The 27996-nt window shown below is 39.9% G+C and overlaps 1 protein-coding gene across 3 annotated transcripts; it reads left to right on the top strand.

The window, feature by feature from the left end:
• Nucleotides 1–116: 116 nt before the first annotated feature.
• Nucleotides 117–27966, top strand: LOC119891303 (ceramide transfer protein-like). 3 transcript variants are annotated; one of them, XR_005442420.1, is made up of 18 exons: nt 117–796; nt 1009–1143; nt 3569–3685; nt 12060–12167; nt 12747–12885; nt 15835–15918; nt 16080–16237; nt 20409–20501; nt 20677–20763; nt 21750–21842; nt 22234–22311; nt 23039–23134; nt 23569–23701; nt 23796–23866; nt 23982–24110; nt 24672–24801; nt 26041–26236; nt 26330–27966. XR_005442420.1 is itself a non-coding variant. In XM_038702810.1 (18 exons), the coding sequence occupies exons 1-17, from the start codon at nt 707–709 to the stop codon at nt 26166–26168; spliced, it is 1869 nt and encodes a 622-aa protein (XP_038558738.1). In that variant the 5' UTR covers nt 117–706; the 3' UTR covers nt 26169–26178; nt 26330–27966. The 3 variants fall into 3 exon arrangements, 2 of the variants coding, with proteins under 2 accessions (XP_038558738.1, XP_038558739.1); XM_038702810.1 differs by having other exon boundaries at nt 26041–26178; XM_038702811.1 differs by lacking the exon at nt 22234–22311 and having other exon boundaries at nt 118–796; nt 26041–26178.
• The last annotated feature ends 30 nt before the right edge of the window (nt 27967–27996 follow it).

The raw sequence follows: 27996 nt of genomic DNA, 5'->3' as shown, positions 1-27996 counted from the left end.
ACGACAATTTGATTTATTTTAATGTCAAGGCTAATATGTACGACTTCCGGTGATTGTGTTTGACTTGACGCCGCTCTCTATAAGGTACACAGTAAAGCGTGGCTGCAGCTCCTCCCCCGACCTGAATGAAGACGAGCTAGGCAGTCCTCCGCTGTTGCTAACTAAACTGCGGAACTACAGCGGCGGTACAGTCCGTTGCTCGTCGTTTGTAGCTGGAAGTTGATACACAGCGTTCACACGAAGGCCTCTCTTATCCATCACTACTCTGAGTAGCTTATCCACTGCAGCTAAGATAGCTAACGAGAACCGTCACAAGTTTGTAGTTAAGTTAATGTTGGCTAGTTGCGTCGTTTGACAGCTAACGCTAACAAGCTAGTCTAATTGGTATTCGACGTCAGTTTCAAAACAAAGCCCGCAAAACCGTGAAGTTGAGACTCAGCTGTCACCTCCAGAAAAGCCTGCTGCAAGACAAGCTAGCTAGGTTTAAGTTTGTCAGCCCACCGAAGATAAATTGCGCTATTCAGCTGCTGTTTAAAACACTCAGTTAATGCCCAATCAACGTTATTTCGCTGACGGTAAGGCCAATATAAAGAAGCTGTCAGCAGGTTTGGCTTTGACGCGTTTGAACTTATAACTAATCCAGCGTTCAGCTAAGTGCTTCTGCCGATATAATCAGGTTCAGGATTTCTTTGAAGCTTGGATTTAAATGTCCGAAAAGAGTTCATCGTCCGGTTCGGATGAGGATGTGGACCCGGAATCCGGGCAGCCTGTGGAGTTCGGAGGCGTTTTAAGCAAGGTAACATTAGATGAACCAGTTGGAAATTTAAAATGTTTTCTGCTGCAGATATAATTCCTAGCTTAGGGGTCTGTCTAATAAAACACTACTGGTCTGAAAGCCAGGTGAACGTTTCTGATGAGCTGCAGAAGTTGGATTCCTGCATACGCAGTAGAGTATCTGTTGACTGCACAGTGCAGCTGACCATTTGTTTTCCTCCTGTGTGTTTACAGTGGACAAATTACATACACGGATGGCAGGACCGATGGGTCGTGTTGAAAAACAATACTTTGAGCTACTACAAGTCGGAGGATGAACGGGAGTACGGCTGCAGGGGGTCTCTGTGCCTCAGCAAGGCTGTCATCACAGTAAGTATTTTCCATAATATGAGGAAGGAATATTAAGTTATTGCACAAATAGAAAGTAGAGTGAGCTTAGCACCTGTTCAACATTTCAGAGAGGCAGGGCTTTTAAATGGGCGCCCATGAAGGGCCTAATTTTCTGCATCAGTGCTCTTGAAGTAGGGTTACTTCTCTAGCAGGTCTCACTGTTATTAGCTTGGAGTTGAACTTTAATTCTTTCAATCCATGTTCCACGGAAATAGAGTGGTAAATATTAACTTGTAATCAGGTTGTTAGTAGGAACACCTGTGTTTTGGCAGACCAAGGCATTCTTGCTCTGGCAGTCATTTGAGAACACAACTCGTGCCTCGTCCTTCATGGCAGTTATTGTGCAGGCTACCTGAAATTGGTGTTTCCGATGATTAAAATGTAAGATCTGACCACATGCCCTAGAGATTGGTCCTGTATTCTTCCTATGCAGGCCTACTGTTGGTGAGATAAGTTAAAATCCCACGCCCTGGTTAAATATTCACTGTGCTCTCTAAGCATTCTGCTACCAAGTACAGAGCCAAACAAATCATTTTACTGTGACTTGAACAATAGGCTTATTTGACTCAAAACTGGATTAAAACCATAACCCAAAAGGTTACAGTTAGTTTCTAGAGAGAGTGATCATTTGAGTGAGCATTATGCCAGTTCCTGTGTTTGTGCAGACCTGAATGGAACTCCATAAGAGTCATAAGTCATTGTGTTTTGTAGTTGCTTTATAGTATGCTAACTAAGACTGTAAAGGTCTTATTACACATGTTCACTAATAAGAGTCGTGTGATCCCTACAGCCACTTCTTACTGCCTCTCCCTTCTTCTGAAAGATCTAAAGCCAATGCTGTCTAGGGAGACGGTGGCATGAGTACTCTGGAATGCAGAAACAAGCCTCTGCTTCTCTTCTTACCTAACATCAGTCTGCTACACATTGCAGACAAACACCAGGCTGTCCTCGTACGGAAGCTAATGTGCAGGAAATCTTACTGTTACTATTGAAGGCCAAGGTTCAGTGAAAGCTCTTGTCTGTGCACTGGTGTTTTCATGTCAGTTGTCTATTTTTGCATTGAGCAAACTCATGAGTAATAATGTATAAAAAATGTATTTTGTTTAATATTATTTTAATTAAAATACAAACATGTACACGCACACACTAAATTAAAGATGGCTTAGATGTATCTTTTGTGAACGATGACTGATAACCTCCGCTTTCCCAATACTAAAGATGCCACAGACCTATATGCAGAAAACAGCCAGTGCAGCATGGATGTTCAGTAGTGCTTACGCAAGGGGAAGGAGATTGTTCCAGGCAGAATGAAAGGGGCATAAACTGGATTGTAAAGTGGAGGTTTATGAGCTGTGTCTGATACAATACAGTAAGATAGACTGGATTTCTCTCCCTCCTAATAGCAACATGGCTGGATGCACTTGAGGTTACCATTGCACACCCCTCCTTATAGTGAAAAGGTGAAGCTAGAGGGCATTTTTGACCTTCACCGGTCTCTGAGGGGATACTTGCTCTGAGGTGGTCTGTGACTTTAATAAAAAACATTTAAAGGTCAGAAAAAAACAGTCACCCCTGTCAGCATCCCAGATAAGCAAGTTGCGAAATGTAACACAGGCGTTAAAATTAAAGATAATGCCGAATCAAGTTATGCAGGATGACCGTTGGTGTAGTTGGAGTGTGTGTTGCTTTTGTCACTGGCAGCAAATAAACCACCACATGACCCTTATTCAGCAAATCTAATTGAACTTGGGCTACATCAGGTTATGTCAGCTGACAGAGCAGCTATAGTCTTAGTGCTACTGAGGAGAAAAAGGAAAGGAGAATCAAGTCATTTCTTATCAGGAACATTTGCAGAGCAGATCTCTCCTCAGCTGAGTGCAGTGGTCAAATTCCAATCTCAGAGGAAACAGGGGAATTCTTTGGTGCACGTGTTTGGGTGCCTAAGGCAGTGGTTGGAGCTGGGTGGGGTGCATTGTAGAATGGGGGAGTGAAATAGTTGAAAGATTTAGCTCAATAGTAGAAAGAAGAGTTATGATGACCCAGGTTCATGCGAAGGCATGCTGGAAGAATCTGTTTTTTTTTTTTTTTTTGCACAGCTCTGTTGCGGTCGCTTAGGGTTGCGCTTGCAGACATAAGACATACGTTTCTAATTAAAATTCCTGCTTATTGTGTGGCAGAGGATTTTCTACGACTGATGGAATCCATGTGTGTCCAGAATGTCATCACCAGTCAGCCAGTGTCATAAACAGACAGATAACTATAGGGGCTTTATGGCTCGATTATTGCTCTGATTGCTCCATGATTTTATTGAATTATGGGAAACTGTTACATTTGAGTTTTTCCAGACATGACACATGCACTCTGTCTAATAACTATTCATGAGCCCTCTCCTCTCTCTTTGTAGCCTCATGAGTTTGACGAGTGTCGTTTTGACATCAGCGTGAACGACAGCGTTTGGTACCTCAGAGCTGAAGATCCCGAGCATAGACTCCAGTGGATAGAGTCAATAGAGCTGCACAAGGTTAGTGGAAGATGTTTATCTCCCTTCAACATAGATTTTCTGGATCTTTTTGCTCAGTGGTTTGCTTGTCATACAGACTGTCTTGTGATAAAGTTATTCATGAGAATTTTGCTTACCTGTATGCATGTCACCTGCATTACCCTGATAGATTAATTAAAGCTAAAGAAGCTCAGTGTGCCTGAATCCAGTCCCTATTGTGTTGAGGTATTTTTTCATGTGCTTGTTGTTTGTCACAAATCCGAACAAATTTTCTTATGAAAAATTGTCAGTTCCTAAAGCCATAATAAATATTTGATTCTTTTTAGCCAAATCATGAAAACATTTTTTCAGGTATTTCAGTTAGAAATTGGGTCAGGGTGGTTTTCAGAACAGACATGGAATTATCTGTGTAGTCCAGTGAGCTGGGTGTGGCAGGGTAGGGATTCGGACACATGCAACACACACTTGCGCACGCACGCACACACACAGCCTTTCCCCCCTGGGAATCTGAGGAATCTGAGGAGTGAGGTGTTTATGTGGGGCTATCCCCTGCCATCAGATACCATGCAGCTGCTGCCATGACATGTAGTTAATGATGCATGAAGTGTATAAAGCACATTAGATTTGTCGTCATGGTTTACAAAAGAAGTGCTAGTTATACTACTATACTGAATTTATGTTTTAATGTTATGATTTGTTTGGTTTTATTTGGTTTTTATTGATTTATTGAATACTCCACAGACTGTAAAACTAAAATAATCTTGGGTTATATCAATTAGTGTGTTTGTACTTTGAAATTGGGTGAATTACAATTCTTTACTGTGTTATCATCTGGTGAAATGTCTTTGTGAGAGAGTGAGCAAACAAATATTGCCACTGCACCAGTGAGCTGGATTGTGTTATGTAATTCTTCTTGCTAGCGTACATAAAAACACTATAGCTAAGAGATCACTGTAAATGTACCACCTTAAAATAATCACTGTCCTGTGAATTCTCATTAGATCTTCTCCTCCACTAAACTGATGCCCTGGATAGTTTTGTTAGTCGAATGTCATGTCAAATGAGTGTGGGTGACCTCAGGTCTCTAGTCCATTAACGACGGAGTGAGAGTATTTCAGGGTTATGTTTGGACTGTGACCTACAGTAACCTCTGTAAGCTTAATGTACCTGCGTGTGCCGCACTGGTCCCAACTGGACAAAGAAGGACTTGCATCATCAGGGCCTCAGACTAACTTTTTTTACTAGAGCACAGTATCCCCTGACTCTTAGTGGCGCACACCTTAAATTGAGCTGCAATGCAATTTTTTGCTTTTTTCCCTATTTAATTTAATGCTTTGGTAATAAACACTACACTACAAAACTACAATATGCTGTTTTATTTTAGTTCAGTCATATTTTAATTGAATGGTGCTTAAACAAATGCACATCCTTGAAGTACCAATGCCATTTCATTTTTGTATCTGCAGATACTATGTTTTAAGCTGCTGTTGTGCTTCATTAAGGTTTCGCGTTTAAACTGTGTGGTGCCAGTTGCCTCAGCAAGCTTGGTTTTCCCTGCATGGAACACATCTAGTGCAGTAGATACAGTAAGTGGTGTTGGTGTTTCTGCTAAATCTAAGCCATGGAACCTTCTTCAGCCAGGGGCGGACTGGCACAATAATTCAGGCCCAAGGATTTGACTCCATCCCAGGCCACCCTGTTCACGCAAACCACCAGACCACTAATTTTGTAGACTTAATTTTATTTGTTGATGTAATGGGTATCAAAACTGAAGAAGTCTCTCGGATGAGGGACAAAATGTCTTCTAGTATCTGCAACCAAGCCCAGTTGCCAATGGGTACTAAATTTGGCCACTATGTTCATCTGTTATTCACATTTCAAAATACAAACATTTGGGACTGACCTTTAAAGTAGCCTATCTGAACAGAGTTTTCAAGGTATGCTGTGCCTGTGGATGCACCCTCAAATACTCCCGAGAAATAGCCAACACCAATCACACATACAAAAACAAATTACACTTTTTAAAAAGACAATGAGATATACAGAGTTTGTTCAAATGATTAGCTTTACATTCAAGCATCAATCATATGAAAAGCATCCAAAAAACATCATGTGTGTTCATTGAACCTTGAACATAAGCTACAACAATGAAAGTAGGCAATTTTTTTTGAATAGATACATTTTTAATATACTGAAACGGCCCTCGGGCCACCGGAAATCTTCTGGTGCAGACTCGCTCCTTCCTCGTTTTCAACCATGTTTTCAACATGGAAAAAAAAATATGCAAGTCGCACATGTGCGAGTTGGTTGGTCGTGATCATGCAATGTTCACCACTTGCATTCTGGTTTTAAACTTTGTGCCTACTTTAAGACGAACAAAATTTGTCAAATAAACATACTCAATACATATTCTGCAAATACTATTAATTTGTAGCTTTGTTTTCCATTCCCAATGCAGAAAATAATCTCATTACGCAAACTAGTAAAATTAGAACACACATATACACTAAGCTGTTTTTCTAATATTTCAAATTTCCAATATGTAATCCATATTTGTATATATCTGAAACTTCTTCCTGAAAACAATTAGCGTAATGTTGGTATCTACTAGTGAGGCTGGACAGTAACAAAAGACAAATTGTGTAACATTACACTTTTTAAAACCACTTTTTGAGGTGTTTTTGTGCCACTTCCATATACTCAACTGCTACTTTGCTCGAGCTGGGTCTATGTCAGTATCTAAACTAATTGTGCTTTAATACAAGTCATGTTTACAGCTTTTAAATGCCTCTTATAAGCCACTTTGCAAAGGTAAACAAACACATTTGCATGTCCGTATTATCAAATTAGTTTGGGGTAGTTTGTGTTGGTGGTAGAAAAAGTTGTGCGAAATGTAGGGATGTTAAGTGCAGCTCTTGATGAATGCATTTTTTTAATCGCCTATTCTCACAGCAACAAAAATCATGAGGGACACATAAAACTGGATCACAGAGAAGACTGTTCCATTCTGTCAGAATCAGAGGGGTGATATGGGAGGGAATGGAGGAAATCCCCTGTGTTTATTCAGCGCCACCTCTTCTGGCTGGGTGTTGGCACAGTCTGAACATTATTGGCCCAGATCTGGCTTCACAAGAGGATATCAGCAAATCAGAATAAGAATGGATACAAGAAGAGTCAGGTAGATGTTAGAAGTAAAGCGGAAGATCCAGACAAATGTTTTTCCCTGCCTCCCACTTTCTGTATCGTTGTCTCTCTCTCTCTTTCTCTCTGTCATTATGTACTGCTTCACTCGCCCACCTATTTGGTACTTCAGTGTGTTAACGCACAAACCGCTCCGGACAGCCCTCATCTTGCTCTAATTCATACATACATGCAAGCACGCTTCATTTTTATCCCTCTCTCGCTCTGTCTCTAACATGCAAACACACACGGTCAAGGTTGCTTGCTCAGTGATGGATGCCGGACATAAAGATGGACACGATGAAAAGGTTTCACATATCAGGGTGTGTTTGGTCTGTTGATATATGTACGTAACAAGAGGTGTGTGTGTGTGTGTCTTTACATCCATGTGTGCCTGCGGAAGATCTGACTGGAAGCAGACCTGCGTCGCTCTGCCGAGGAAGACTCATCCTTTTGGGCTCAGTCAGTCTCTCTTCTGCTTCATGGAGCTGCTAGTGTCTGCCTCTCTTCTGAGTGCTACGAAATTACTTTTTCCTCTTCCTCCTTTCCCTCTCTCATAGTTCTGCTGTTGAGCTAAGCTGAGCCCGTGTGGCATTTCTTCTCTTCCTCCACCACCTCCTCCTCCTTCTCCTCCTCTTCCCTTTTGTTCCTCAGTGAGGTGTGTCCGGGGAAACAGGAATACTGGATCTAAGCCTCTGAATTGTCAGAACAGTGGGAGTGGTGGGGGAGCGTCTGGGCCATGTTGGGGCCAGCAAACCGCCGGGACTGCAGCAGTGTCCTGCATTGCCTTGGGTGTTGGAATAGCCGAATGGTGGGCGTAAAGCATGTTTGCATGCTGCTTGCTGTCACTCTGTAAATCTTTAATTAGTATGCCAGTGTTGTGACTTACCGTAAATGATTAATACTCTCGTCCATACACTGCATAAATTATTATTTTCTGTTTGAATGTGTGCATAGTAGCACTGATCTGGGCTATCTTGAGCATCAGACTCTACTGTTTGTCAGTCAAAACTATTTTTTGGAAATGAAGCTTACGCTGCATAGCTGTGTGCTGGATGTGAGCTGTGTTTTCCCCATCAGTAGATTTGTAGAAGTACTTGGTGGTTGCCATGATCTGCTATTTTGCACTCCTCATATTACCATGACAAAGATGTGGGCACAAGATGCCATCTCATGTGTTACGTATGAGTGGGTGTTTAGTTTGCATGGCTGTGTCATGCAGCTGACCAGGTGTATAAAGGTGGCAGTCTCTGGCGTTGTCACAGATTGGTCTTAATGTTTTATCAGTGCTTTGTTTTGCCTTTTATTCTCTCTGCCCCAACTAGCAATACAATAATAATGCTTTTAGCAACATGTGCGATGTCCCGCTCTGATCATAGAAATAACAACAGCAAATCAGATAGTGTTGTAAGAACAGCTTTTGGTCATGTTTTTTTTTATTTTTTTTACCCATTTAACTACCCAACTGTCATTTTTAGCTGTTTGAAATTAGGGCTGCACGATTAATCTAATCACAATCGCGATGTCTCCATGTGCGATTACATAACCCCCAAAAATGTGCGATTTAATAGAATAGAAAAAATATGTGTGATGCTCTCTTCTTTGTGTGCGCTGCACTCTGCTCATTATTCACACCCACACTGGGTTCTCGCATGCCTCTAAAAACAGATAAGCCTACATGCAATCAGAAAAAGGATTTATGAGCAGTGTGCGAGTAATTTTAAAACAACAACAACCTACCCTCCTCCCCACCCACCGCATCGTTCAAAACATACTTGAATATTGTTTACCGTTTAACTTTGTTCAAGTTCGTGCTGGATGATATGGCCAAAAATTTAATCACGATAAAAAGTTTCATATCGTTTGATATCGATAACTATCACGATAAGTATCATATTGCTATTACTTTCGAGTTTAAAGGCTCCTCAGTGAAAGTTGAAGAAACCTGATGGTTAATTGTGGTTTAAAATCTTAATTATGGTCAACACTTAAGGCCAAACAGTGGATCACTTCACAAATCTTTGGTGGAACATTCAAAACATCCATCCATCCATCGTCAACTGCTTATCCTGTGTACAGGGTCACGGGGGCCTGAAGTCAATCCAAGCTTACACCGGGAGAAAGGCGGGGTACACCCTGGACAAGTCGCCAGTCCATCGCAGAGACATTCAAAGCAAATATGATAAAGTCTTTGTCAACAAATACGTATGCGTAAAATCAAGTAAAAGCTTTTTTAAGGCCTTTTTCCTCAACAAAATAAACAAAATGAAGTCCTAATTCGTGTATGATTTCAGGTGAATAAAATCAAGCATTTATTGAGTATGTACTGAACATTTGTTAAATTGTTATTGAAAATAAAAATATCAGGATAATTATTGTTTTTTACTAGTACTTTTAATTACTAGTTCAAGTTGAGAAATACACTTTTCAAAGTGTCAGTATTTTGTGCATTTTCCTTGATAATTAAGCAAGTAGACTCATAGTACCATTTGTTCCATTATAATCACATCTCAATCGCAATATTGTCCACAACAATCGCAATATGACTTTCTCCGAATCGTGCAGCCCTATTTGTAATTTAGGTTGTGTCAAAAGGTGAACATGTAGTAAAAAGTATGCTTTTGGTATGTTAATTTAAGGACTTGACATGTTGAAGCAGGAATCATAGATGGTAGTAACACTGAGGGTGATAACGTTTCAACCAGACTGAAAAAAAAAATTAATATCTGTTGAGCCATCAGAGGCGACATACTGCAGCTGCGCTTTGCAGACCGCAAGTGTCAACAATCGTTAACCTCCATTTAAAATAAAAAATACCATGCAGCTCTGCCACTTAAGAGTGGCTTTACTGATTGTGGCTGGAGTCAGTCACAGTCCACCCTGACACAAACAGTTAAGACTTCCAGAGTGTTTCAGCTGCAAATATCTACACATATTGTCATTCTTTACACAGTCAAACTTCAATACAATGAGCAGCACTTCATTTTCTACAATAGCGTATCTTTGCCCTGATTCTAGCTTTGTGAATGTTATTATGTTTTACACTGGGCCAGGTGATTGTTATGGCTGGGGTTTTCTTGTAATAATATTGAATTTCCTTTTATTGTACAATGTTTGTATGAAATATGCCAAATGTTCCAAATTTTTGTTTAAAATTTATACATCATCTGATAATTATTCTAGGTAATAGTGCTGTACCTAATAGTTTGAAGCTTCCTTCACAAGCAAACATTTCCAGTAATAGTCCAAAAGTCAAAATGTATTGAAAAAAGATAGAGGTAATCATTTACAAAATTCACAACATGTTTATATCTCACAAAATGTTCTTTTTCAATCCATATTTGTTTTTTTCTAAACATGATGTCACATTTATTTGAGTAAATTTCATAGTTATCAACTGTATCTACTATTATGTAAACATGCAGAAGTGTGAGCGTAAATGCTTAAATGTATCACTTTAATTTTAATATCACAGATAGGTATTGTATGAATTTAAACATTCTGTTGGCTTGGTCTTGAATAGACCACTCAGCTCACTATTTGTTCACCAGTGTTCAGTGTCTTATCAGTCTGTCACCCTGTTATAAGTGTTGTAATATCCTCTAGCAGAGGAATGTATGTGTGCTGCCTCAAGTTTGTCACCTGACTCGCTCTTCAATTTGTTCACTGTTCGTGCCAGATAGCAAACAGGATTGAGAAATGTATTACTCGTTCAATATGGGGAAAAAAATGTTTATTTAATAATTAAGAGGAAGATAACACATTAAGACCATGAGTAAAGCTCAGTAAAAAAAATTAGACTCATAAAACCAGCATGTTAGGTCCTGATTCATATGTAAAATTTCAGACTTTAGCCTATCACACTAGCTCCTTTACTGGTTGTGTAAAGATGTGGGTGGGACTCGAATGTTGGGTCATGACATTTCTGTCTCCTTCTAAAAGCTGGATTCCACCAGATGCACCTCAGCGCATTTTAGAAACATCCCAGAAGTGGCTCTCTGCTCTATTTCACTGTGAATACGCGTACTATTTTCAACAGAAGCTGCGTCAATCTGCACAAAGCAGATCGAACTGGCCAGGACATCAGACACAGAAACGGCATAGAGAATCCGGTCAATTTTCAAAATAAAACACCCTGTGCAGATTCCCGATCATGCTCCCAACGTATTTCAACAATAAACATAATTAAAACAGACGAAAAAAGAAACCATTTAACTACGTAGCCTACTCTCCCATGGAAGAAGCACAAAAATCAAGGATAAATTACCAAATCAAATTAATCTTAGCAAGTCAGCAAAAACTGGCAGGCAAAAAACTCTGAAACACTTCCTGTTGGGTATGAAGCCCTGCAGAGGATGGAACAAAACTGGGTCGCCGAGAGCTTAGAAGCACAAACAGGAAAACTTTACAAGTCAACAACGTTGGGCAGGCAAAACACTTATGGTGGGATATGAAGCTGCGCAGAGGATGGACCAAAACCTGAGCCGTGCCCTGTGGAATCCAGTTGTAATGTAGTGAACAGTTAAAAGCTTCATGTGGGACAATCAAGAATATTTATTTTAGCGGGGTTGGCTGGGTGTGCATATGCATACACTAAGTATAATAAAATTCTGTCACTCAGTTGACAGTCCCAGGCGTTGCCCACTCATACGTTGGCTGTTCAGTGGAACAAATGCTGTCATTGCCACTCCCTAATACCCGGTCACACAGTAGATCTGTTTTTATAATGCCACGTGAGACAGTACACTGTATGTTCTAATAGGTGTACATTATTATCCTCCAGAAGTGTGCAAGCAAACCTAGATCTATTCCACTCTGGGATACAGTTTAGTTTATTTCCACTGTTTTAGTATCCTTGTACCTAATATCAGGTGTACTGGCTGTGTTGATGCATGTGTCTATTTGTCAGCCCCAGTCCCATTTTAACAGAATGTTTGTCTGTGTAGGTGTAGGTCCTGTTATGGTTGAGCTCAGCATTACTCAGTGCTGCTGACTGCTAGAGTTGATCTCCCCCTCTCTCTGTTTCTGTCTAGGTTTTATGAGCTGCATTTTTTTTTTTTATTATATTGCAGATTGATTAATGTGGTTTTGCACTTACTGATCTCTTCCCTCCCCTTTGTTTCTCCTTGTATCCTCAATTTTTCTTCTCCTTTCTTATCATCCACATCATACTCTCTCCTTCCATCATTCTCTATTTATTTCCTGCGATTTTTAGGCCGAGTCTGGTTATGGTTCAGAAACCAGTCTCAGGCGTCATGGTTCCATGTTGTCTCTCACCTCAGCAGCCAGTGCCTTGTCTGCTACATCCACATCCTCCTTCAAGGTAAAAACATAATCACTAGAAAGTTTGGAGATGTTGGGCACAAGCAGATCAAGTCGAATTCCCAGTCGCTCTCACTATGTTTCTATGCGTATTTCCATCAATAAACATTTAAACTTTGGCCAAATGTGAACCACAGCACCATGTGAGAATACTAGTTAAAGGCTAGATCTGTTGTAATTGCCTTTGTAAGAATTGCCAGATGTTTTGTGCTTATTTTTTATTATAACCTTGCCTTTTGGTTAAAACAATAGAACTGACTTGAATCTTTCCCCTGATAGCCTTTGATTGCATCATTTTTTTACCTTTGTTTATTAAGGGAATTTTCACTTAGTGGAAGCCTCTCTTTTGCCCTGATTACATTCACACGGTTACCCGTTCACACCTGGAAGCTGCCCAGTACAACCATACTCTGATCTGCTGGCCACTGGGCAGCTCCACTGCAGTTAAGGGCCTCACTCAAGCGCACCTCAGTGGTGGTAATAAGTGAGGGGCAACCGACAACCTCCCATTCACAAGCTTACTTCTCTAACCTTTAGGCCACCACTGCCCATCCCTTAATTTTTTTTTCTCTCTGCTCAGAAGGGGCACAGGTTGCGTGAGAAGCTAGCAGAAATGGAGACCTTCCGGGACATTCTGTGCAGACAAGTGGACACACTGCAGAAATACTTTGACTCCTGTGCTGATGCTGTCTCCAAAGATGAATTTCAGAGAGACGGAGGTAAGCTGTGGCTTAAATACACCTAGTATGGAGCTTCTGTAGTATCCAAGATTAGGATTAATATTGGATACTATACTATATTTAGGTTTAAATTTGTATTGAATTTGTTTTGCTTTACCCCCAAAAATCTGATGTTTAGAGCAGTGTGGACATAGCAAGGAGGAATTAGTCTTGAAATCATTTATAGATGCAGATATTTTTTACTTGATTCATACAGTATGAAGGAGAGTGGCTGGTGTGAAAAGCAACAAAAATCAATGCCCACTTACAGGGCACTTTGTGGGTTGTTTAATCTCTGAGGCAGAACCTTTCTACTACAAAATCACTTTCATATTGAACTCTCTCATGTAGGCTAAAAGAACATGTTTTTTTTAGTATTGTGTCTAGAGCTGCAATGATTAATTGGTTAGTTGTCAATGATTAAATTAATTGCCAACTATTTTGATAATCTTTTGGAGCAATTGTTTGAGAAAGAAATGTCAAAATTTTCTGATTCCAGCTTTTTAAATGTAAATATTTCCTGATTTCATTACTTGTCTGTGATAGTAAACTGAATATCTGTGGGTTGTGGACAAAACCACATATTCGACGATGTCATCTTTGGCTTACACTAACACTATTCAACACTTCTCACCATTTTCTGACATTTTATAGACCACATAAGTAATTGGTTAATCGAGAAAATAATCGACAGATTAATCGACAATGAAAATGGTTATTTGCAGCCCTTAACTCTGAATTGGAATCTTAATGTGAGGTGCCTAAAGATTAACACCCCTAGTTCAGATATGTAAAACACTTACACATTCTCTCTTTTTCAATCTCTATTGTTCCTCACTTGATCATCTTTCTGTCTGCCTCATTCTTTGCTAAGTATTAGCCCCAAATACGTAGCTGGCCAATCACAGCGCAGTAAAGGACTTGCTGTAACTGAGGTCCAACACTTTTCATGGCTGCGCCCATTGGGGGGTTGCTGTATTTTTCCAAGACATGGTCATACACTGTTCCTGAGGCACAGTTAGCAATCGCTACCCAGAGAGGTTGAAAGGAGATTTACGATTTTTTTCACTTTCCAAAACCTAAAACAAATCCAGAAAAATGTAGGCTGTGGATTTTCCTAATGTTAGTTAGCTAACGCTACCTAAATTACCACTGAGTGTAATGTATATAACTTTACTGTTTTGCTTTTTATTGATTGTAATAGTGAATAGAGACCTACCCAGCTTTACAGGAACAGTTCCTTAATATCGTTGTCCCTTGTCTCAGTGGTCAGGTGATGTGGTGGTTTGCTTTTACTCTGTGATTGGTAGGCTTTAGCTTCTATCTTTATTTGTTTCACGTCAGTTTGACAGCCTGAATACAACCTTCAAATGTATAGTGTAAACCTTTCTGTCTCCTTACTGAGAAGTCTTTTTTTTTTTTTTTTTCCAAAAAACAGACAATATTTCTCCAAGGAGTGCAGTTATAGACCTTGGCAGCTAAAAGTCCCACATGTCCGACATTTTGTCGAACTTACCAACAGTAACTAAGGGGGGTCGTAGCTTAGTGAAGGGTCAGTTGTGACATCACTCGGCTGCAGCTAATGATGATTTTAGTATTCAAAGCTTCTGTAGATTATTTCATGGATGCGTCGTTTAAGAAGTACTTTTGCTTGGCGGCGGCGGTCTTGAAGTCGTGGTGTTCACACTACGTGACTGATCGGTGACAGGGACACACACACACTACAGGAGCTGACAGCAGCTGTGTCACCCGACGCTGGTCTCCAAACTACGTTTTGTCAAGAAAACACAAGTGAAATGTGAACTGTGAGCTGTTTCGTGAGCAGCGATCCTGCTCACGAAACAGCTGTTTGTTATCATAATAATAATAATAATAATAATAATAATCCTTATTTGTAGAGCACTTTTCAAAAACAAGTTACAAAGTGCTTTAACAAGTGTAAAGAATAATACAAAAAAACAAGATAAGAGCATGAAAAATTAATATAAAATTAGTAAAATACAATAAAATAAAAAGGGATAAAATAAAGTCAAATAAGATCGGGAAAAGCTCTCCTATAAAAGTATGTTTTAAGAAGGGTCTTAAAAGAGTTCACTGACTCAGCCGACCTGATTTCCTCCCTTCCTTATAAAGATGGTGAAATGTTGGATTAGCATACGCAGGTAGCAGGGATTGTCTGAGCTACAGAGAGAGCTGGAGGGAAGTTAAAAGGTGCAGCTTCCCGACACCCAGTTAACTCATGACTGTGTGGTTACAACTCACGGCCCAAAAAAGAGAACAAACGCACGTGTGTACATTTTCAGCTGAGTTCTGCTGCTTACTTTGACTAGCCTTCAACTCAACAATCAGTCATGATTTCAGTTTAATGCTAAAGTTGCTGTTACTGTTACCTTGTCTGTGGTCCGCTGGCAGAACACTGGCTGCTTTTTGTTCAGCTGCCGTCGTGCTGTTGCCAAGGCGACATAAGTTTCGTTTTACGGTGGACGGACGGTAACATTACAGAGTTGTTGATTTCTTTAGCTTGAAATAATCCCATACTCTGGACACTTTCATCTTTGTCCCTCGCTATTTTCTCTCTCTCCCTCCACTTTGCAAACAGCTCCATTATAGCCACGTCATGTTCACAGCGTAAGCGCGATGTGCGACAGTAATAAATGTCCCTGCGAAACAGTGTGCTGTAAAGTTACATGGATTAAACGAAGCATTGATGCAAAGAATTTGTGTCGATGCATTTTATTAATCGATTTTATCGATTTAATCTATGAATTGTTTCTGCCCTAGTTAAGAAAAAGTTGCAACTGGCTCCTTTAACTCTAAAGGTATGAGTGGTTGCTATTCATGTTAAACTGTACTCTATTAGCTATACCTCCGGCTTAATGTGTTTGTTTTATATATATCTTTTTATAATTTGGTTAACTGGACAGATGGCTGTTGTTTTCTTATCTGTAGTAGAGGAGTACGAAGATGACTTTCTAACCACAGCAAGACCCGACGGTGAATATAATCACAACAACAATGGCAGCAAAGAGAAATGTAAGTTTACCTGCAGATTCTGTACAACCAATCATTGATCTGTGTAAAAATAAATTTTGGTCGTTTGGCCGTGTACAAACTTATTTAAATGTGAAAATCTAGAATGTCCATTTAACAGTCACAAGGCAGCTGTCTCATTTCTTTGTTTCTGTCATTGCCAGTGTTTCCACCTGCCAGTCCCAAAGGTATGAACGGGATAGACTTCAAGGGTGAGGCCATCACCTTTAAGGCCACCACAGCAGGCATCCTGTCTACCTTGTCCCACTGCATCGAACTGATGGTCAAACGAGAGGACAGCTGGCAGAAGAGACTGGATAAGGTACGTTCTAGCACTCTACACACAGAGATTAGAATAAATGTCACCAGGGCTTGACATTAACACCCGCCAACACGCCAAGTGTGGGTGGATTTCAACAGTAACAGTCACTGCCACTAGCAACTTTGCCGTGTTGAAAAATTGTAGTCTTGTCAAAATGCATCTGAAATAACAAACGAATTGCAATTTGACACTGCTATACTACAACTCCCATGAGTACTACCTGCACATAGTGTTTGCTCATTGGTCCATTCGTGAAGCCTATGTTGACCGACAACATGTTAATCCAGTTGACGCTGTGGAGATTAAACAAGTGGACTGACGGCTGTTTTAGCCTGCTGGTAATTATCAATTTGACCAGCGGCAGCAATAGCAAGCTTTTTTAATAGCAGGAGAATCCACACAACAGACGCATCTTGCTCTCTCCTGCAGTGCCGCCGCTCGAGGTGCGCCAAATTTGACATCCAGACTCAACGAGAATAGGCCTATAAAAGTTGAATCTGTCACAGGGCAGCCACAGTCCCTTCGACCTGTAGACTCCCTTCTTGTTTTCACCTGATGCTATGGACTCTGTCATCACATGCAACAGCATGTATACACACATCAGCACAGCGGTCAGTCAGTGCGTGAGTGTGTGTAGAAAAAATGCACAGGAGAAAGAGAAGAGCTGAGACGGAGAAAAGTCAGGAGAAAAAAGCCATTAAATGCTGTAATATTATAGATATCTTCATGATTAAGGGACAAGGTGGTGTTTAAAAAAGAAAATAACATAAACTACTAGCTGGACTGCCCTTATGTCACATTGTATCGTCATATCACAACTGGGCTACCTTTCCAGAGTTGATCCTGTGTTTAATTATAGGCTAAGTACTCATGCCATAAGAAAGCAGAAGATGCGTTTGTATGGTAATAATACCTGGGAAATAAAGACCTGTGTACTCGTTTCAGGTGGAAGTATCTCCAGTTACTCAGAGCTACCAGAGCTTCTGAGGAAGTGCAGATGCGAAACAAGCAATCCAAAAGTGCACAAAAATTATACAGGCCTACATAAAGTTTTAATCCTTTTGACTTAATTGTGGATTTTTTCTTAGACAAAAATAATTTGTTATTCTTTGCTCTTGTTTCTAATGCATATTTTATTGGATATAGCTGGTTGACAAGTGGTTTTAATGTAAACCAGCTATATCAAATGTAACATTAATGGCTATAGCACAATGAAAATATAAATTTGCAGATAATTTCCTACTCTGTATTACAGTATTAACAGCTGTTATAAATAGTGTTTCTGAAAAAAGTTAAGTTTTTATCTTTTCAATTCATCTTTTACACCCATGCAGCACTTTCATTATATACAATAAGAAGCTGCTCTTTTATGTGTTTATCTTATTAGACTTCATGTTTTCAAAAAAAGGAGCTTTACACACAACCTTATCAGAGCTAATGATAATATATTTTAGCACAACAATTTTAAGACACCATAGTCAACTTTAATCATATAAAACATAATTTTCCAGCAACAAAAATGTGGCTAGTGAAAATGCTGTGTGGCTAGTAACTTTGGAAAACCACTAACCACATTGGCTAGTGAGCAAAAAAGTTAATGTCAAGCCCTGAATGTCATACATAGTGTGTGAATAACAGGCAGTTACCTTAGAGGGTGTGACAGCAGCCACTGCTGTGTGGAAGTGCCAGGCTGAGGAGTGAATCAGTGCAAATCATTATCTTTTAAGGAGTTGGCTATTATGACAACAGTTAGGTGTTTTTTGGCCCTGTCCTACAGGTGATGAGGGTGTCTTGCAACCCTTTGCTGTTCGATTGTGTTGCCATGATTGTTGTATGTGAAAACGGTGAGCTATGCATGTTGATGGTGAAGATGATGGGGAATGTACAAATAGGAAAAAGAGGTTGTTTTGGAATAGCTAGAAGGTGATTAGATGGAGGTGACTCTGAAATGTATTTACATAGATACACATTAGACAATCCCTGATTCCTTAGGATGTAGTTCAGATATGCTTAGTATGAAAGTCTCCCTTGCTATGGAAGACTTAATATATGTTATTGTTTAAGTCTTTATTCCTGATGTCTGCAGGTACATATTCGAATGCATTTGGTAAAGTGTATCTTGTAAAAAGAAAAAAAATCTTACTCTGTGCTTTCTCAATATATTTTCTGTGGGAAATGTTAAGTTGCCTTTAGCAAGACATTTCACAACATAGCTCCTGCCAGTTGCAATTGTACAGCAAGATGTGTGCGGATAGAGGGAGAGGATGTGTGCTTAGTTTGCATTGAAAATGATCTAGTCCAGACTAGTCATTTTATTGGATATAGCTGGTTGACAAGTGGTTTTAATGTAAACCAGCTATATCAAATGTAACATTAATGGCTATAGCACAATGAACATATAAATTTCAAAACGGTTAGGCTTGCTTACCAGAAGCACAAATGCACCTGTTGCCCATAATTAGCTTTAATCCTTTTGTTATTTGATCATTTAGTTTTTTTTATTGGAGTGGTTGATGTTTATTGATTTAATCAGTAAATCTAAAGCTTTATCTATTGAGCAGACTGTGTCTGTAAAGGTAAGCTCTTCAGAACTCCTCAAGCTTACATCCTGATCAACTGATGTTGTCAAACCAGTTTGTGTGTGTGTGTGTGTGTGTGTGTGTGTGTGCATAAAGGCATGCTGCCCAACCCTAAAACCTACTAAACCTGTGAAGTGCTTTCAGTCTGTTACACTGCTCAGGTGAAACTACCTCAATCTTATTTGTGTTGTGTGTGAATTGTAGCTGCTAATGTGGAGTAGGGAAATAGAAATAGTTACAGAACACACACTCAAAGGAACAAGACACGCCCGCTCAGACTCGTACAGAGTGAATTAGAAAATGACTGCTCGGACGTCGTGGTGCACTTTGTGGAAACCTTCACTACAGAGGAGGACCGAGCAGTCACAGAGATGGATACCTCTACAGACCTGCAGCCTCTTTTTCACAGTACGTGTCTGTCTGGGTGTTGAGTGGTTAAACACAGCTGACAGCAGGATTGCCTCCCGTTTATTTTGTGCTAAGGGTTATATGTCCACACCTGCTTGTACACTTTAGTTTCATTGTCTCTTTCAGTCTGGTTTCACTCCATTTAAGTGTTTTCGAGAGAGCTGTTGTTTTATGTTGAAGTATACTTAAAGCAACAATTGCTGTAGTTTGCTTGCTTTCTCTTATTGCAGTGTGGATATGAACTTTTTTTGTGCACAGTTAAGTGGTTTCAGTCTTCAGAGTGAAGTTTTATTGTATCTGGATTCATTGTTTGCTAGTTTTCTAAGAGTAAATCCAATGTCTCTTCAGTTCGCCATTGTTAAGCAGCAGTGTGTAGTTAATTTGTGTGAAGTGTGTTTATTTGCCTCTGGCAGGGAAGGAGACATTATAGGAAAAACCTGTTTGAGTGCGCACACAGCTGAGTAATGTGGTGGGTTTGTGACATGCAGACCCCCCACCTCCACCCTTTTTTTCTCCACTGGAGTGTTGATGTTTTCTTACTCTGTTAGGGTTGGGTATTGTTTACAATTCTGACTCCGATTCTCTCTGGAATTTATCCACTTTCTTTTTGATCATCTTCCCCTTCATGGCTAAAGTGAAAGGAGTTTCTTTATTAGAGGGATGTCTCTGGGAACTTATTGCTAAGGAAAATATATATCGGATTAGAAATCATTCATTTGCCTTCAATTTAAAAGCTCAATGTCAGCTCACCTGTGTTTTGTACCTGAGTGTGAGATGTTGCTACTGTTAGTGGTAGCTGTGGACATTCTGGGACATTGAACATGAAGCATTCATGCACCTTCAGATATTTTTTCAGTGAAGGTAAGCCAAACTTTACAGCGTAGCAGGTCCTGGCAGATAAGCTTTTATGGACTGTAGAATGCTCACTGCAGTTCAATCGGGAGTGCAAAATAAAGTATATGAAAAGTTAGGATTAGATAAGCAGAATCTAAACGCACGTGTTCTCAATACCCAACCCTAGACTCTATAACACTTAATTCCTGTAGTTGTCTAATTGTAAAGGATTAGAAGATTTCTTTCTATTTACATGCTGTCACTGTTTGTTTTTGAATACATTTACATTACATACAATACCAGAATACAGTTGTACTAACAACACTACAATGTCCTTTCTCTGTGTTCAGGAGCTAGAGAAGAGGAGGAGGATTGAAGATGCCTACAAGTCTGCTATAAGTGAACTGAAGAAAAAGTCACACTACGGAGGGCCAGACTACGAGGCAAGTTGAAATTAGATGAGCTAAATGGATTAGAGACTGTTAGATCAACCACAGCAGAATGATGTCTTGTCTTTGACCTATGTCTCCCAGCATGTGCATTTTTATCGTTCTTCACCTTTTTTTAGGGATGTTCTCCCAGGATTCTCATAAAGCTGATGACATTTGATTTCCACAGGAGGGGCCCAACAGTCTGATCAATGAGGACGAGTTCTTTGATGCGGTGGAAGCTGCACTGGACAGACAGGACAAGATAGAGGAGCAGGTGTGATGAAGATCTAAATTCCCTCACAAGTTTGGCACAATCAAAATGTCCTGCACAGTTTGAATTAGGCGAAAAGGTTGATTTTCCCATTCGCTCTCATTACATTACGAGGTGGAACCTCTCAGGATGGCTGCTAACAAACCTGAGATTGCATATCCCCTGAGCACATTCAAGTCGGCAGCGATACACTTCAGACAAACATGACATTTACGACCCGATTGTGTCGATAAGCGGAACGATCCAAAGACAGAATGGAAGGAGAGTTCTACTCCCCATCGCGTTTAACCTCTGTTATATAACTCTGTAATACTCTATTTTATACGACGCACAGTTTACACCCTATAAAGCATATGGTCAAAGTGCATAAATGAAGGTGTTCACATGTGCAGTTCAGTCAGTCCGTTGTGCCTGCGCTGTATAAGTGAGCACAAGCTGCAGATCAGGAATTATCAGCATTTTTTTTCTGATTGATAATATGTCAGTGTTTGAGTACCTTAGAGTAAGAATTATGGCCAATGAGCCACCGTTGAATGTTTACATTTCAACATTTCACTGCATCTACACCCCTAACACAAGTTGCCTAACTAAACGAAAAGATAATGGAACGTAAATTTATCTGTTTATTTTAATTATGGAGTGTTACAACTACGCTTTTTTTAATAGTAGTAAGAAGTCACATAGTGAGTAAAAATAAATCATGTATAGAAATCAGAAATGTAAATGCATCAAGATGCATTGATAATCTTTTATGATCGTATCGTAGCCCTCTGAATTGGAATCTTAATGTGAGTTGCCTAAAGATTCACAGTTAGTTCAGATATATAAAACAATTACACATTTACTCTTTTTCAATCTCTGTTGTTCCTCCCTTTATCTCTGTCTGCCTCTATCTCTCTTTGAACCACATTTAAACAAAATAAAGTGAACTGAGGCACAGTTACACACAGAGATGTTCTTAATCTCCTCTCTCTTACTCTGTCCCTCAGTGCCAGTCAGAGAAGGTCAGGATACCTCGACTTACTCTGGTTCCTCCTGGAGACGCCTACTCCATCATCGGTACACACCGATTTGCCACCAAGGTGCTCAACGCATTTCTTATTTTCTCTTTAATGCACATCCTATTTCCATCCTACTTTGTTGTTATTTAAGGCTACTGGTTGCTGCTGTTTGTATTGTCTCATCATTCCTGTCTGAATCCTGGTCAGCTTACAATCAGCATCACCTGCTTTCATAGCTTTGCAAATGCAATTGACACTTGAATAGCATGTAATCATAATGTGTCCCTGCTTCACCTTAATCTGTTCACACAGAGAATCAAGTTTGTATTTATTGCAATAAGAGCTTTCATAATATTCATATGAAATTCTACTTGAGCAGGTTGTGATTTTGTCCTCTGGACTGCTGCAGTGGCGCCTCTTTCTGTTTTGTTCCTTATTATTTTCTCTTTCAATCTTCCTCTCTGCTGTACAGCCCCATAGCCATTCTTCTTCCCTGTCCTCGGTTGAGCTAGTCAGTGCTTCAGATGACATTCACAGATTCAGCATTCAGGTACTGTATTTGGTCAGCGAGCATATGTATCTGCAAGCGGCTGCAAACGCCTCCCTTTCCACCGCAGGTAGAGAGAGCATGAGCAGGTAGCATGAAAATGTCTACTAACCAGTCTCTCCAGGATTTCGCAAAGGTTTCCCCTGCTTTGAGTTATGTTTTATAGTAAGTGGTCATTAGTACAACATTTTAATTCCTGGAGTTACTTGACAGTTTATCTTTATCACATAATAGTTGTCATCATATCGCTGATGAGAATAAAGTTAGCCTAATACTGCATGACTGGAATGTATAGAAACCTCCATTTCCACCTCTTCCCTTCCTCACAGCATGAGCAGGCATGAATCCAGACTGGCTATGCACTGTGTTCATAATGCGTTGTTTTTTTATTACACCTGTGAGCAGGATAAAGTGTCAAATATTTATTTGGTTACTGCTCAGTGACTATTATATGTACTTAATGAATTCATAAAATTCTGAGAGGGAAATAGTTCTTCTGTTTGCCTGCTATGATGTTATCAAAAAATTGTGTAATAAAATACCTGCACAGGTGCTTGGTGTGTTGATTGCTCAAGACTACAAATCATTTAACTTGAGCGTAGTTTCCCTAACACAATCTATTCTTCTCCCCAAACTGTCCTGTGTCCTGTTTCAAAGCACGTCCTCATATAGGCAGGTAAAGAACAGTAAAAGATTCTCTAACTAAGACTTCTATCGATCCTTCTCTTAGGTGGAGGAGATGGTGCAGAATCATATGACTTACTCTCTTCAGGATGTGGGCGGAGATGCCAACTGGCAGCTGGTAATAGAAGAAGGAGAGATGAAGGTGAGTGCAGAGGAGAGAAGCTGCTTATGAATCATTTCCCTTGATTGCCAGCTGTGAATATTTAAATCTCACTTTTTTAAAGCTACTGTAGTTGCAGTAGAAGCATACATAGATCAGAAGCAGGGAAAATGTATCGGCTAGCGGAGGTGGAAGACCTACTCAAATATTTAAAGTAAAAGTATTTGTGCCACAGTATAAAGATAATCCATTAAATGCAAATTGACAGTACTTTTAAATCCACCTAGTTACTTGACCCCACTGTCGCTTCCATGCGTACAGTTAACGGGAAAAATCGGCTCATGTTATCAGTCAGTGGTCGAATTAAGAGCATCCCTCAAGATACGTCTTGTAGTGAGGTTGTGAATATGTTTATAGTTCTGATATGACTTTCCATTTGTTCTGTCTCACACTCTCTTTGTCACTTTGTGTAACAGGTGTACAGGAGAGAAGTAGAGGAGAATGGTATTGTGCTGGATCCTCTGAAAGCTACACATTCTGTGAAAGGGGTGACAGGACACGAGGTCTGCCACTACTTCTGGGATACAGCTGTCCGATTGGACTGGGAGAGTAAGCTCACTATTTCAGAAGTCACCATCATATGAACACTGTTTGACCTTCTCTGTTATAATGTCATGACCTGACCAAACTCTTCTTCCCTCAGCCACCATTGAAAATTTCAACGTTGTGGAAACACTGTCTGATAATGCCGTCATTGTTTACCAGACGCACAAGGTAAATTGGCTTAATCGTGGTTTTAGATGTTGCTTAAATGTTTGGCACATTTGATCAGTAATTACTCTAATTAGCCTATTTGATAGCCAAACGAATGCCTCTCGTTGTGTTTCAGAGAGTGTGGCCTGCCTCTCAAAGGGACGTGCTCTATCTGTCAGCCATCAGGAAGATCTTGGCAACAAACGAAAATGACCCTGACACATGGCTGGTCTGCAACTTCTCTGTGGACCATGACAATGCCCTTGTAAGATAACTACATTACTATCATGTAATATTGCAAGTGAGCGACTAGTGAACTGAAAAATGTTTAGTGAACATGTTGTTTAGCCTATATTATACATATTTTTACTTATTCATTTTAGTGACATTTTCCCAGTATCAGGCATCCAGGTACTGTGATTTGACCAAAAATTACAGCATATGGGTGGTGACAGTGCAGTGGATAAGACGCATGCTGTGGTGTGTGTGTGAGACCCGGGTTCGATGACCATTGTGACCCATCCACCATTGTGTCCCTGAGCAAGAAACTTAACCCCTAGTTACTCCAGAGGCGTGCGACCTCTGACATGTAAAGCAATTGTAAGTCGCTTTGGATAAAAGCGTCAGCTAAATGAATAAATGTAAATGTATATAATTACAAATATTCCTTAAGCAAACAGGGCTTTGTTGTAGGGCCCTTTTATGGATAAATGGAAGGAAGAATAGTTTGACCCCTTAATCGCAGTCATTTTGTGAAATTAGGTACAGTGGGATTTGTGGCAGTTTAGGGGGATTGTTTGCATTTATATTTTTGTTTTACTTTCAGCCCACAAACAGGTGTGTTCGTGCCAAAATCAACGTCGCTATGATCTGCCAAACACTGGTCAGCCCACCAGAGGGTGATAAAGAGATCAGCAGAGACAACATCCTTTGCAAGATCACCTACGTTGCCAATGGTAAATGCCTCACCAGCCTGACATGGTTTTGATTTATATATGTTTTGATGTGTATAGGCCCTAGGCTAGAACAAAGCCTTTCTATCATCATTTATCGAACTATAATCTGCCCACAAGCACCTAATATTAGCATACCAGAGGGAAGTGTAAAGCTGAGCTTTAAGCCCTGAACAATTTGGGTCAAACTGTTATTTCTTGTCTGCAGACAGTCCATACTAATAGAAGTAAAACCCACCCACTTTTCTAAACTACAGAGGAGAAATAAAGCATTAGTGATATCACTTAACACTAGGCTGTCTGAGCTAATTGGCTGAAGATATACCGTTATTGTTTTTCAATGATAGCCTAAGACTAGCAAAAGTCCTCGAGCTCAACTGTCACGCCAGCCTAAATACATAGAGCTTGACTGTTTACTTGACTTACTGATCCCTGAGCTTCTGTTTTAACCATAAGAAAATAGCTGCAGCTGCCTAAAATAAAGTGTATAAATCAAGTACATTGAGTAGATCCAATGTATCTGTCAGAAAACTATATCTGGCTTCTCCTCGCATGATGCCACTGAGTTGCTTTTTTATTTAACCAAGAAGTCCTTTGACATTGAAATCTCTTTTCTGAGGGAGATTTGGCCAAGACAGCATACCAGTTACAGTTTAAATATAAATAAAACTAAACAGTCAGGGAATACAAACATGAAACATGAAAGAAAGCGACTAAATCCAGCTCAAGTAAGGCAGTTGCATTTCTCAGTTACATGGACTTTTAACATGGCTTTACATTTTTCCAAGGGGGACTAGATTATTCACATGTACTATTTGTTTTATAGCCTTTTCTTAAATAATTCAGGACAACTTAATATCAGCCGATACTACTTCGATAAATTGACTTTGTACAGCTAGTAGATAACACAAGAGCAAGACAATCTGTGTGCTTGTGTCTTTGAAATGTCAGTCCAGACGTACACAGCTTCTTCCCCTCCCCTGACTTCCTGTAGACGAGGATATTGTGACATAAAGCAGCGCTGCAGGAGAAATCCTGAGCCAATTTATTGTTAGAGAAGCCAGGGAGGTCATGGGAGTTCATTTAAAGAAATAAGCATTACATCCTCAGCTCTCACTAGAGGGCACCATAGACTGCTGTCTGGGTAGTGAATCTGTACACTTTTGGTTTATGACTAATAACTATGTCATAAGTTAGCACATAAACACAGTTTCCTGATCATTTCCCTCTGTGTGGCTGCAGTAAACCCAGGAGGATGGGCTCCAGCCTCAGTCCTCAGGGCCGTCGCCAAGAGAGAGTATCCCAAGTTCCTCAAACGCTTCACCTCCTATGTCCAGGAGAAGACATCTGGGAAGCCCATCCTCTTCTGAACACAAAGAGGTAACCAGGAACCGGAAAACATCTTGTTTTACAACTGAGAAAGCAACTAAACTGATGGGTACAACATTAATTACGCTGTTAATGGATGAGACATTTCAGTTTTGTTCATTTCTGGGATGTTGTCGCCTTCAAATCTTCCGTCTTGTTTCAGGCTTGCGGAGGGCCGAGGTTGACCTCTGAAAGACTACATTGTTCCATGTTTAACAACCCCTCGACGACTACATGACCCATTTGCCTGTCAACTAGAATGTGTTTTCAGACTTACTACATGCTGGACACCATATCATCCAGGATGTCCCACAGGACACCTGCTTGTAGAAGAGACTGGTTTTACTGCTTTAATCCATCAGTAGTTGTCATCCCAGCCACATTATAATGGCATGAAACCATCTGTTGGTCATTTGTATGTAAATTCAAGAGTTTCGTAAGTGTTTTTTGAATTGTTGTCACCAATTATTAGCTTTTTTTGTAAATTGTTTTGTACATTTCTTATGATTCCATACTTGACTTTTTTGGGTTTGCTTTAATCACTAGTATTACAGCTACTTGTTATGCTGCTGCTAAATTAACTACCATGGGAGAGGAAAGTAGACATTGACAGGAAAAGCACTGACGAGGTGTGGTACAGTATCTCCTCTTTCTTGCCTTCTCCTGTCCCTCTAGTGATGACTCTGCAGTTTGATGGGGGGTCAGAACCTAAGTTTTGAAATCTTTATATTTCTAGATTGTTAATAAAGTAGCTTTCGGAGAGCACCATGGACACAGTGTATTGTACAGAGAAACCAATGTGAGAAATGTGAATTGACTGTTATAACGCTTGAATTTGATTACCGAAATGGGCCAAGGAAACCTGCAGTGGGAGATGAAGAGCATTTAACTAATTGTCTTATGTTGGACAATATTTTTGACACAGTTGAAGTCATAATCAATAATTGGATTTCTATGATGTAGTTGACTTTGGTCTGTTGATGCTAAGTCTCGGTCTATTGGCTCTGTATATCTGTCTTTAACCTCTGTGTAAGACAGATCTTTGCAAATGGCCAGCCATAGTGTCTGACATAAAGAATCCTCTCTTTCAGTGAGAGATGAGTGGATACATTTTGTACACGCTTGGTTGTTTTTCACCATTTTCAGCCCCTAATGAGGCAGCGTCACAAGTGTCAGGTTTGTAAATTAGTCCTGCTGCTATTGTGCAGGTACAATTGTAAAATGTTTAGTAAGATATCATTTCCACCCTATGCTCTGTCATACTCTAACATTACATTTCATATGCCACACTACAGTGCAGTGGCCTACTGCCCTTTTGACTGATTAACTACCCCCAGAATGCCTTAGACACCAGGACGAACTCTAAAAATCCCGGTTATCTCTATTGTACAGCCACCAGATGTGCATTTATTAACCCTGAAATGAAGTGGGCGGGCTGGGGAGTGTCAGCATTTCACATCACCTTACCTCAAGATTTAAATTTACTCTAGATTGTGTTTAACACCATCAAAAGTTGGGAGTTTGTGTCTGTGATGGTGGAAAATTCACCATCAGATTTTTGGTCTAAGGGGGTCCGAGGATAGGAAGGATCTGGATTATTGTTTTGCTGATGATTACAAGAGCTAGATCTACAAGCAATGTCAGCTGAATAATTCATTTAGTGTTTTTAATTTTGATATTTTGACAGTAATCTACACACTTTGTATATTTCTAAGTTGTACATCAGAAGTGTTATTATTTGCACTAAATGTAATGCAATTTGACAATGTTATGTAAATTAAAATTGTTACACAACAGAAACAAATGCCGTGTACTGTTTCAGTGGCACTA

This window comes from Micropterus salmoides, unplaced genomic scaffold, assembly GCF_014851395.1.
Source record: "Micropterus salmoides isolate LMB-PRFRI ecotype aquatic unplaced genomic scaffold, ASM1485139v1 Ms_hic_scaffold_7, whole genome shotgun sequence".
NCBI classification, from domain to species: Eukaryota; Metazoa; Chordata; class Actinopteri; order Centrarchiformes; family Centrarchidae; genus Micropterus; species Micropterus salmoides.
The sequence above is the reverse complement of the archived record's forward strand: the minus strand, read 5'-3'. Positions and strand labels throughout refer to the sequence as shown.

Excerpts from the sequence above, each read along its gene's own strand:
- LOC119891303 (XM_038702810.1), top strand. The coding sequence starts at position 707 with ATGTCCGAAAAGAGTTCATCGTCCGGTTCGGATGAGGATGTGGACCCG. Across the intron at positions 797-1,008 it reads TCGGAGGCGTTTTAAGCAAG|TGGACAAATTACATACACGG; the intron begins GTAACATTAGAT and ends GTGTGTTTACAG. Across the intron at positions 15,919-16,079 it reads CAATGGCAGCAAAGAGAAAT|TGTTTCCACCTGCCAGTCCC; the intron begins GTAAGTTTACCT and ends TGTCATTGCCAG.